We start from the raw sequence: 12216 nt of genomic DNA on the forward strand, positions 1-12216 counted from the left end.
GAAAAATATAATGGCAAGAGGAGACAGTAGTGACAAATCGACAGATAGACGGAAGGTCCTGTCAAACGCAACATTATGGTACTCTATAAACATGGAATTATCTGAGATAAACAGGAATGGCAATAAGGATTGGTTAACAACTGGATTAAGTTGAGCAATATGCACTGGAATCTAATTAATGGATTGAAATTCGAAACCCAATTCATTACACTATTGGCGAAAATACAATAATCAAGACGAAAGAGAGGACAACAACATTGCAGAAACAACGGAGGCTATGGTTCCAAACACATCAATAGTTAGAGAAAAAAATATCTACAGACATGATTAGGCAATACAGAATCTTAGGACCAGCTCTTTGCTTACAGTAGATGATCATCTCTTCTAGACGAACATCTAGCTGATAAGTGTGGGGGTATGTAGCGACCCTCACATTTATCACTGTTTTTATGACGGTGGAAAAAGAGTTACATTGAAATCCCAGGAAGACACAAATTACATTTATTGTTCACAACTTCAGTTGAGAACAGAAGAATGGTATTTGGTGTTCTTAGAATTTTAACCGATGTACCTTTCTCCCACGTAACAAAAATAAAAATTCGTTATTAAACAAAGAGAAGCCACCTAGGGCACTCGAGGCCACAAATATTTATGGCCATAGGAGATAGGGATCACGAAGGAAAACAAACATAACGAGAGGACATCCTTCCATATCTGATTAGTTCAGATGTGGAAGGTGAGAAAAATGGAATAAAATAATAATAATAAAACGTGAAGGAATGCCAGTTAGAAATAAAAACCGTGGGAGCAGGAAAACAGAAAAATCAAGTAGAGACCTCTAGGAGGTGATACAAAAATTAACGAAAAACTTGAGGGGCGAAAAGCTCACAGTAAAAAGAAAGAGAGAGAAGACAATGAAATTAATCGGGGCGAATAATAGATTGATATAAAACTAGAAGTAAGATCGGAGCTCGAGGTCAGTCCTGAATGATCTCGAGTTCGTTTAGATTGTGTATCTGAATAGGAATAATATAATTGTCTTTATATTTAACTATTCCATGCTTACAATTTAAATGAAAGAAAGATTCCATTTCGGGCAAGGCGTTACACTATGAAGGACGGAATCCCGCTGCTGACCGGCCAGAATTTTGAAAACTGGAGCTATTGCGTGCAGCTGCACTTTGAAGGGGCGGAGTTGGCAGAAGTTTTCACGGCCGACGTTCCTGCTGCTGCAGCTGGAAATCAAGATCGCGAGAAGTTTCTTAAGTTGGACCGGAAGGCCAAGACGCAGCTTGTTGGATTCATATCCGAAGAATGCCTCGGGATTGTCAAGGGTAAGGAGACGACGAAGCTGATGTGGCAAGCGTTGGAAGGCCACTTCCTTAAGAAGTCCGTGGCTAGCCAGACCATCATCCGGATGCAGCTGGCCAGATTGCGGATGAAGGAGGGGACCGGGATGCGGAGCCACTTCCAGTATTTCGATGACCTCGTTCGGCAGCTCAAGTCCGTTGGAGCAAAGCTGGAGGAGGGTGATCTCATAGCCCAGTTGTTCCTGTCGTTGCCGGAGAGTTTCGACCCTCTGGTTACTGCTTTGGAGAACCTGGACGAGAAGGACATCTCCCTGGAATTGTGTAAGCAACGGTTGCTTGCTGAGGAGGCTAAGCGGATCAACCGTATGGAAGAGTCGCCGGAAGTCACGACTGCAGCGTTTGTTGGACAGAAGAAAAGTTCAGCGGTAAGTGCCGTCGGTGTGGCAAGAAGGGCCACATGGCCAAGGACTGCCGGGTGAAGCTGTCTGAAGGTCAAGCGAATGCAGTTGTCAAGGAGAGACCGGTGTCTTTCATGGTCAACCAGGGTCAGCCAGGAAGAGACTCTACGAAGGTTGTGTTCTACGTGGATTCTGGATGCAGTGACCATCTGGTGAACAACCTGGCCTGTTTGAAGGCTGTTCGGAGGTTGAAGCACCCGTTTATTGTGGACGTCGCCAAGGATGGCGTTTCGTTGACCGTTTCTTACGAAGGTGTACTGGAGGGCGTCACCATGGCGGGAGTTCCTGTGGAGATGAAAGAAGTCGTCTTCCTGCCGGAGCTACGCGGGAACCTGATGTCTGTGAAGAAGCTGTCGAAGGCTGGTGTTGACGTTCTTTTCACCGGTAGCCGTGGACAGGAGAAGGCAGTCATGAAGTTTAACGGTGCTGTGATTGCTGTGGCGTATCTACGGAACAATCTCTACGAATTGGAACTAGAAGTGAATATGTCAAGAGGTATAGCGAACCTGTGTGCTGCCGAGTTGGGTAAACTGTGGCATCGCAGATTGGGTCATGCAAGTCAACAAGCGATGGACAATCTGGTGAAACACGAAATGGTCACCGGGATAAATACGCCGCTAGGAGCAGTCGGATTCTGTGACACTTGTGTGTTGGGTAAGCAAGCCCGTGAGCCGTTCAGTGGTAGACGTGAACCTGTTACGAGGCCACTGGAACGTATACACTCGGATGTGTGTGGACCGATTGATCCGCCAGGATGGGATGGATCTCGTTATTTCGTGTCGTTCATCGATGATTACACACATTTTGCGATGGTTTACACTATCAAGAAGAAGTCGGAAGTTTTCGAGAGTTTCAAGGAGTACGAGGCCCTCGTGACGACCCAGTTGGAGAAGAAGATATGCAAGATGACGGTGGACCAAGGTCGCGAGTATTGTTCGAACCAGCAGTTGGATTATTACAAACGTCGTGGCATTCAACTCCAGCCGACAGTGGCATACTCCCCGCAGCAGAATGGTGTCTCGGAACGATTCAACAGGATTGTTGTGGAGAAGTCTCGAACGATGATGATTGACGCGAAGGTACCGAAGAATTTGTGGCCAGAAGCGGTGCAAACCGCAACGTATATCTTGAACAGAAGTTCAACGGCTGCGATTGTTGAGAAGGAAACTCCTGTAGAACGTTGGACCAACATCAAGCCGGATCTCGAGAAGCTGCGTGTTTTTGGATGTCAAGCCTTTGCGTGGATTCCAAATCAGCAGAGGAAGAAGCTGGATCCCAAGAGCCGAGAGACAGTGATGATTGGGTACGCGCCCAACGGGTACCGTTTGTGGGACCAAAGAGATCGTAAAGTTGTCATTGCACGAGACGTGAAGTTCAACGAAGCACATTTCCCGTTTGCTGAGGATGGAGACGCCCAATCTGCACCCCCGTTGATGATACAAGTTCAACATAATGTGCCAGAGGGGGATCAGCGTGTAGCTGATTTTGATGTTCCAGTCCAGGATGCGGCTGAGGTTGAAGTACCTCCGATTGGAAACGAAGCTGATGACGACACGGATGATGCTGAATTCTGCGACGCTGATGGAGGTGCATATCCTGCCGAAAACGATGCGGGCGGTGCCGGCCAGTTGAGTTCCGAAGAGGATAATCCTGGGGCGCTCCCATCGCAACAAAGAGGTGACGGCTTTTCAGAGTCAAACACTAGGCGCAGCGATAGGGAGCGCAAGTTCCCAGGTAAGTTCCTAGATTTTCTCACTTATGGAGCACACTGCGCTGTTAAGAATTCCGAACTTGCAGATCCACCGCTTACATTTGACGAAATCAATACCCGTGCTGATGATCATTTGTGGAAAGCCGCAGTGGACGATGAACTACGGTCCCTTGATGCCAATGCTGTTTGGAAGCTAGTGAAATGTCCTTCTGGTATCAAGCCCCTGAAATCAAAATGGGTTCTGCGAGTCAAGGAGGACGAAAGCGGTAATCCTGTGCGCTACAAGACAAGACTCGTCGTGAAGGGATTCCTGCAGAAGGCTGGTCTGGACTATCACGAGACGTATGCACCGGTAGCAAAGCTGGTCACCATTCGGACGGCACTGGCTGTTGGCGTGCAGCGAAGATGCTATTTCCATCAAATGGATGTGAAGACGGCCTTTTTGCACGGAAAACTGCAGGAAACTATTTTCATGGCTGTTCCGGATGGCGTGCAAGCAGAACCAGGGACAGCGTGTCAACTTTTAAAGTCATTGTACGGATTGAAGCAATCTCCACGGTGCTGGAACGAGCGGTTCAATCAAGTTTTGGTTCAGCTTGGATTTACCCGGTCTAAATACGATTATTGTCTCTACACACGGTTTAACGAGAGGGGGAATGACGCTGTTATCCTTGTGCTGTATGTTGACGACCTGCTAATCATCGGTAAACGGCAAGAGACAATTCAAAAGCTGAAAATGGACTTGGCGCAAACCTTCGAGATGACGGACTGCGGAGAAGTCAAGTTTTTCCTAGGGATGAAGATCGACTACAACTGGCAGCAAGGTCGAATGAAGCTGTCCCAAGCAGCTAGCATCGATAAGGTCCTGAAGAACTTTGGAATGGAAAATTGTAACCCGACGAAAACTCCCATGGAAAAAGGACTGATGCTTGAGCGACAAGTTACGGAAGCTGCCGAAGAACCTTACCGTGAGCTTCTGGGTAGTCTCATGTACATGATGATGTCTACCAGACCGGATATTTGCTTTTCGGTTGGATACTTGGGACGATTCCAACAACAACCAGGACAGCAGCACTGGACGGCGCTGAAACGTGTTGTACGATACATGAAAGGTACCAAGCAGATGAACCTGGAGATCAACCGTTGTGAGGACGCAAACTGCTTGCTCGGGTTTGCTGACGCGGACTGGGCAACAGACACTGAAGACCGGAAGTCAGTCAGCGGATTCCTGTTCCAAGTATACGGTAACACGGTCTCGTGGTCCAGTAAGAAACAGACGACTGTGGCCACATCTTCGAGTGAAGCTGAGTACGTTGCCTTGAGTGCTGCTGCATCGGAAGCAATCTTGTTGCGTGGTCTTTTGGGAGATCTTGCACGGAGAAAAAAGAGTTCCCAAAATCGTGAACAAGTGTTCATGAAAATGGGAACCTAGAACAAAGTGTTCAAATCTCATGGTACGATTTTGAAAAACGTACCATGAAATTTGAACACATTGTTCGTGGTTCCAATTTTCATGAACACTTGTTCACGATTTTGGGAACTCTTTTTTCTCCGTAAGGAGAAGCCATCACTGGACCGGTAACAATTTTTGAAGATAACCACGGATGCATCGGGATGGCGAAGAATTTGGAGTCAAAGCGAGCGAAGCATATTGACATCAAACATCACTTCATCCGGGACCACGTTGCTGACGGGAAGCTCAACATTCAACCTATCGGGACAACCAACCAGCTAGCAGACATCTTCACGAAGGCGTTGGACCCTGGACGTTTTGGAGACCTGCGACGACAACTAGGACTGCGCGATCGAGAGGGGGTGTAACGAAGCAACCTTTGAGAAAGCTGAGGTGCGATCGACAGGCCAGCTTCTAGTTCATTCAGTTGCGAACACTCAAGCGAGCAAGACGCAAAATAAAGATTCCTTACGAAAAACCCTAAACCGAGTCAAGAATTCCTTTAGTTTCAAAGCTTATCTCATTACCTTTGTCCTAGTAAAACATTTAAAATGGTTGAGCTATGTTAAAATTAAACAATCAGCCTTTTTTACGAAAAACGCTAGTTTTTTACTCCATTTTTTGACTTTCAGCTTGCGTATCTCCGTAACGAATAAACTTAGAGCTTTGAAAATTTGGATTTTTCTTAGTTAGAATGTTTACTTTCGTGAAAAAAATACCAAAAAATATTTGGAGAAGGTAACTTTTTTGAAACTTGGCCACCCAATGTACCATAGTGAGGTGGCAGCATAACGTCCTCGCTCCCGCTTCCCGTAGGGTCCTCCCCCTCGACTGGGGGCGGGTAGAATACTTTCTCTTCATCTGATCCCAACCATGTGTGTTTGAGTTTTCGATTGTTTTTTTAGTGTTTGAGTGTGGTTCTTTTAGTGTTCGCATTTTGTTCCATAGGATCCGGAGCCACTACGGATCCACCTGTTTCGTTAGATTGGGTTTTACTAGACATTATCTTCCTCATCGTCTGCGTCCGCTGTATCGTCCAGCACTTCGTCGCCGGAGATCATTTCAAAGATTTCGTAGATGTTGTTGACGTCGATTTCCATAGTCTCTGGCTTGTTGGCTTCTTCTACCCCAAGCTTTTTGCCAGGGGGTTGAGAGCTACCTTCTGCTTCGTTCGATAGTGATGGCTTAAGTGCACGCAGAAAAATAAGACATATTTGAATCAACAAAACATTTTGTTGATTTGAAAATCAAGATTTTTGTTGAATCGACGCTAAACGTCAAAGCAACTTTTTCAAAACAACAAAAGTGGGTAGTACCTTTCTGTTTCTACACGAATCAGCCCAAAGAACACATGTTTCTGAGCGACTGTACCGTTAAATCTTATAATCAAGCTTCTGGTGTTCTGGTGATCCTTCTTACTGCGATTACTTCTTGTGGATGTAGCTCAGCTAGTAGCTGATCCTCGTCCAGTTCAACTGCATCGCTACATCTAGCCCAACATTTGACGACGTTCAGAGATGGGTGTGGGGCGATTTTTATTTTCGTTCCATCGATGAGTTCTTGCACGTTTTGAAGTCGTACGAATTAATCGTGGTTACGAACTTTGATGACATACTTGCTTCCTTTAGCTTCCGTATATGCTTCGGCAATTTTTCCGACAGCACGTTCGATAGTTTTTCCGATCGTAAAGGGGTTTTTGGGCAGGGGTGTTGCATCATCAGCCGTGCATAGCTAAAGAACTTCAATTTGACCATGTTCATTGAGAGGATCCATCCAAGTCTGGATTCTTCTGCTGTTTGGTCCTCCTCCCGTATCTGCAAAAGGCGGTGTCACCACCGGGTGCTTGCTTGCCGTGGCCATTATGGCCGGCAAACGATCAAAGATTTGGAATTTTCAGTAGCAGGTGATTTAGTGACCCGTATAATTCAATTATGGACAGCCTGGTTTTGCGTTACCGTCGAGACCTGGGTGATGAATAGAGAGAATGCGTAACGTGATTTTTGAATGATCCCACTTTGTTTACATCTACAAAGTCGGATGCTGTTCAAGCACAAACATGACTTTTTTTTACTGGTAACTGAGCTAGTGTGTGGCCGAATGGTTACGCTGTCCGCTTTGTAAGCGGATAATTCTGGGTTCGATTCCCATCTGCTCCAACCTTCCATCGGATGAGGAAGTAAAATGTCGGTCCCGGCCTTGGTTGTTAGGCCGTTAAGTCATTCCAGGTGTAGGAGTCGTCTCCATGCCATAAGTACAAACAACACACCAAACCAAGCCTACTCCGGTGGAATCGCTGGCGGCGGTTGGACTCGCAATTCAAAGGTCGTCAGTTCAAACACTGGGGTGGAAGGTTCTTTGAAGTAGAAAGAGGTTTGGGTGCTCTCCCCATTCAAGCCTTCGCACTCCTAAGTTCGAGCAGAAACTTGCAATAAAGACCGGGGGTCGTTAATGTGGATGGTTTGATTTTTTTAGCTGTTTCAAATCAGTGGTGTATGCTTTATTTTGTCTAGTTTTTGACTTTTTTTGGTTGAAAATTGTGTGAGTAGGGTTTCAAACGGAATCAAACAATTAAGACAGCTTCTGGATGGATACAACCGCATCAACTCCATTGTTACACTATTGTATTCCTCTTTCCCGATCCAGCAGTTGAAGAATAAAGTTCTAGTGGTAAAGTGAAACCAGTCTTTTAATCCGCACCAAAAAGACATTGGCGACGAAGGAAAATAGCAACGAGGTTGCTGGTAACGCGTGGAGTAGTCGATGCTCGAGGTCAGTGCCATGACGAAGCCGGAAGAAGAAGAGAAGAACGCCGGCGCGGCGGAACACGCGATGAAGCTGATTGGGACGCTGGAAAATTTCGTACCCAGTGCGGATTTCGACGACTACCTGGAGAGAGCCGAGAATTTCTTCGAGCTCAACTGCATTACAGATGACGAGTTTAAACGGAAGCTGATCGTCCATTTTATTGGCTTGCCCGCGCTGAAGAAGCTGCAGCAGTTGCTGTACCCGAAAACCCACAAGCAGTCGACGTACAAGGAGGTAACCGACAAGCTGAAGTCGTACTTCAGTCCCCAGGAGAACCGGATCGCCCAGTCCGTGGAGTTCTTCAAGCGAAGCCAGCACGAGTACGAGAAGGTCGCGGATTTCGCGGTCGAGCTGCAAGCCCTGTCGAAACACTGTGTCTTCGAACAGTTTCTCGACGCAGCCCTGCGCGACAAATTCATCGCCGGCCTACGGAACGCCAAAATCCAGGCCGAGCTGATGAACAGCCCGGACAACACGAAGTTCGACGAAGCCGTCACGAAAGCCAAGAATCTGGAGCAAATCGAGGAGGACCAGCAGAAGATGAAGGCCAAGGAGCAGTACGCCAACCGAGTCAATGGCGGAAACACCAACCGACGAAACCGTTCGCAGTCCCGGAAGCCGGAGCAGTCCGAGAGAGGCCAGCGCAGCAGTTCGCGAGGCAGACCCAGCTCGCGAGGAGGACCACGTGGCCGCAAGGATTTCCGTTGCTACGCTTGCGGAAAGAAGGGCCACATGGCGCGGTCGTGCTGGAGCAACAAGACGAACGTGGTGAGCCGCAGCGACGACGACAGCGTGGTCGACTCTGACGACGAGGTCAACCACGTGGTGAACGTTCCGCTGTTCAAGAGGTTATGACTAGATGGTAAGTGGCTGGAATTCGAGATTGACTCTGGGGCATCCTATACTATTATCAGTGTGAACGACTACCGAGAAAATTTTGCGCGCTTGAAGCTGCAGAAGTGCGAAGTGAGGTTAAGGGTAATTTCGGGCACGATGTTGAACATTGCGGGGTCAATACGGGTGAGAGTGAAGTGCGATGGCCGATCGTACACGATGACCTTGATCGTGATCGACGGGAAAAGTACGTTCCATCCGTTGCTCGGGCGAGACTGGTTAGATGTGCTGTACCCGGAGTGGAGGCAATTTTTTGAGAACGAGGTCGCAGAAGTCGATCAAAGTGAGGTTAAGTTGGACAGTACTCGCACCACGTTGCTTTCTAACCTCAACACACGCTATCACGACTTGTTCACCAAGAATTTGGAAGAACCAATCGAGACTTTTGAAGCTAGTGTAGTTCTGAAGGAGAACGCCAGGCCGATCTTCTACCGGCCGTACGAAGTTCCGTTTGCCCTGAAGGAGAAAGTGTCCAGTGAGCTGGATAGGTTAGTGCGTGAGAAGATTTTGGTTCCGGTCAAGCACAGTGAGTGGGCATCGCCGATCGTGGTTGTGCCGAAAGCAGACGGGAGTGTACGGATCTGTATGGACTGCAAAGTGACCGTGAACAAGGCGATCTGTACCGAACATTATCCTTTGCCTAACATAAGTGATGTTTTTGCGAACCTAAGTGGTTACCGGTACTTTGCGAAGATCGATCTGCAAGGGGCGTACATGCAGGTTAGAGTGTCGGAGGATTCCCAGAAGTATCTGGTGATCAACACGCACAAGGGACTTTTTGCCTACCAAAGACTACCCTTCGGGATCTCCAACGCGGCCTCCGCGTTCCAGTTTATCATGACTGAGGGCATTTTGAAGGGGGTAGAAGGAGTCCAGTGTTATCTAGACGACATTTTGTTGGGAAATGAGACCGTTGAGGGGTTAGTGGACAAAATTCACGAGGTTCTGGGACGACTAAAAGAGTTCAAGGTCAAGGTGAACCTTGAGAAGAGCGAGTTCTTGGTCAAGAAAATCGCTTATCTTGGGCATCAGGTTTCTGACTGAGACCCTTAGTCCGTCGGAGGAGAAGGTCAAAGCGATCGTAGATGCACCAAGGCCGAAAGATGTGTCCCAGCTGAAATCGTTCCTCGGAATGATCAACTACTACTCCAAGTTTGTCCCCAATCTGTCCGTGAAGTTGTGTCCCCTGTACGCGCTGTTGAAGAAGAACGTTCAGTTTAAGTGGTCTGCTGAGTGTGAAAGTGCGTTCGACAAGTGCAAGAAGCTCCTGTTGAGTCACCGACTCCTAGAGCTGTACAACCCTGATCTACCGATCGTGGTCGTGTGCGATGCGAGCTTAAATGGCGTGGGAGCCGTTCTGTGCCACAGGGTTGGTGACGTGGAAAAGCCCGTTTTCTACGCGTCGAGCACTTTGTCCGCTGCTGAACGAAACTACCCGAATCTGCATCGAGAAGCTCTTGCCGTGGTCTTTGCCCTGACGAAGTTCTTCAAGTACATCTACGGTAAGCAGTTTACGGTTGTCACCGACAACAAGCCGTTAGCAGCCATTTTGGACCAGAAGAGAGGTCTGCCGCCGTTGGCCGCGGCGCGGTTACAGAAATATGTGTATTTGCTTTCGATTTTTGAATTTAGGATCGTGTATCGCAAGGGGTCGAAGATTCCAAATGCGGACGCTTTGAGTAGACTACCGGTTTCTGGTACCACCGGGGTCGACTCGGAGATTGCTGAGCTGTTGAGCGTGACCGAGGAGTCTGCCATGATCGATCTGGAGGTCATAGGCCGGGAAACTCAGAGAGATGCTCTGCTGAGTACGCTTTTCCAGCTGGTGCAAAGTGGGTGGGACGAGAGTAACGTACCCGCCGACCTGAAGTTTTACTTCGCAAACCAAAGTTGTCTGTCGTTGTTTAACGATTGCGTACTTTATTCGGAAAAAGTTATTGTTCCGAAGTCTTGCCAAAAACGTGTTCTAGAGCTGATGCATGGTTGTCATCTTGGAGTGATCCGGATGAAACAAGAAGCTCGACGGTACGTTTACTGGCCGGGGTTGGACAAGGACATCGAAGAATTTGTACAGCGGTGTGAGGTTTGCAGTAAGACCGGAAGAATGCCGAAGAAGGTTTACTCGAAGTGGCCGGAGGCAAGTAGACCGTTCGAGAGAATCCATCTGGATTTCTTTCACTTCGCTGGAAAAACGTTTTTGATTGTCGTTGACGCCTACTCGAAGTGGATCGACGTGAGGTTGATGAGTAGAACCGATTCAGATTCGCTGATTAACACTTTGAACTCTGTGTTCCGTATTTTTGGGAAAAGCGATCTGATCGTCAGCGATAACGGACCGCCGTTTAACAGTCAAGCATTTGTGGACTACGCGAGACAGATGAAGATTGAGCTGAAGAAGAGTCCGGCGTATTCGCCCGAAAGTAATGGTCTTGCGGAAAGGGGGGTCCAGACAGCCAAAAGCGGGTTGAAGAAACTGATGGCTGATCCGAAGTACGGTAGCTGTAAGATTCCGGAACTGGTTGAGATTTTCCTGTTTAGTTACCGGAACAGTTACTGCCAGGCGCTAGGGTGTTCGCCTGCGAGCAAAATCTTTTCTTTTGTGCCAAAAACCGATTTGGAGAGCAATTTGAAGCCGAAGCAAGAAAAGGTTAAGAAAAGGGTTAGATTTGATCTGCGGGTCAAAGAAAAGGTCATTGATAAGCGGGAAAGTGTCAATGAAAAGCCAAGGGTCAGGAAAAACGACGATTACGCTGTAGGAGATCTTGTGTGGTACCGTTGTGAGTACAAGACGATGAGATCTTGGTTGGAAGCCGTGATCGTGGGTGTTAACAGCAAGAACACATACTACATTGAGGTGTCAGGTAATACCAAGTTGGCTAGCAGGAACCAACTGAAGAGAAGAGTTGTGGAGAAAAACGATTATATTTACCCAAAAGTTGAACCCAATGTAATTGTAACACCAAAGAAGAGATACAAGCGAAGGAGAGAGAAGAGTTCACCTCTCAAGACACCTGAACGACCTGCGAAGTTGCGTAGGAGTAAACGTGTTAGGAGACGACCAGAGAGATACGAAGTTTTTAGATTCCACAAAATGTAATTTTGAATTTAAGCGGGGAAGTGTTAAGTATCCCTCGTTTAGGTGGTCTAGATCAGAGCAATTGTATCTTGATTCTCTATAATTATATTGCAAGTGTGTTGCATTTCTAGTACCTAAGCTATTTCCTGTAGACACCCTATATAAACCATTGTTACACTATTGTATTCCTCTTTCCCGATCCAGCAGTTGAAGAATAAAGTTCTAGTGGTAAAGTGAAACCAGTCTTTTAATCCGCACCCAAAAGACAGTTCCATTCATTATTATAAAAAATGACGATCTCGCCTCCAAATTTCTTACAATTTTTTGACTTTAACTTAAGGTCCTCGAAAGCCACAATTTTTTTATTCTAGGAAAAAAATAATGATCGATAACAATACTCTCTTCTTTTGGCGAACAGTAAATTGTTTCCACTTTGACAGTTCAAAATTGAGGCCGTTTTGCGAACCACTATTCAGCACCCAGGTCGAGACGGATAACGACTACGCTTT

The 12216-nt window shown here is 47.1% G+C and overlaps 2 protein-coding genes across 2 annotated transcripts; both read left to right on the forward strand.

The window, feature by feature from the left end:
* The first annotated feature begins 7710 nt into the window (after positions 1-7710).
* LOC119769736 (uncharacterized protein K02A2.6-like) lies at positions 7711-9675 on the forward strand. The gene is made up of 2 exons (XM_038263242.1): positions 7711-8585; positions 8652-9675. The coding sequence occupies exons 1-2, from the start codon at positions 7711-7713 to the stop codon at positions 9673-9675; spliced, it is 1899 nt and encodes a 632-aa protein (XP_038119170.1).
* An 88-nt stretch (positions 9676-9763) lies between these two features.
* On the forward strand, positions 9764-11925 carry LOC119769740 (uncharacterized protein K02A2.6-like). Its single transcript, XM_038263254.1, has 2 exons — positions 9764-11492; positions 11915-11925. The coding sequence occupies exons 1-2, from the start codon at positions 9764-9766 to the stop codon at positions 11923-11925; spliced, it is 1740 nt and encodes a 579-aa protein (XP_038119182.1).
* The last annotated feature ends 291 nt before the right edge of the window (positions 11926-12216 follow it).

The sequence above is a fragment of the Culex quinquefasciatus genome, chromosome 1 (genome assembly GCF_015732765.1).
Source record: "Culex quinquefasciatus strain JHB chromosome 1, VPISU_Cqui_1.0_pri_paternal, whole genome shotgun sequence".
Taxonomy (NCBI): Eukaryota; Metazoa; Arthropoda; class Insecta; order Diptera; family Culicidae; genus Culex; species Culex quinquefasciatus.

Coding starts and splice junctions, on each gene's coding strand:
- LOC119769736 (XM_038263242.1), top strand. CDS start 7,711: ATGACGAAGCCGGAAGAAGAAGAGAAGAACGCCGGCGCGGCGGAACAC. Junction 8,586..8,651: donor AACGTTCCGCTGTTCAAGAG/GTTATGACTAGA, acceptor TACTATTATCAG/TGTGAACGACTACCGAGAAA.
- LOC119769740 (XM_038263254.1), top strand. CDS start 9,764: ATGATCAACTACTACTCCAAGTTTGTCCCCAATCTGTCCGTGAAGTTG.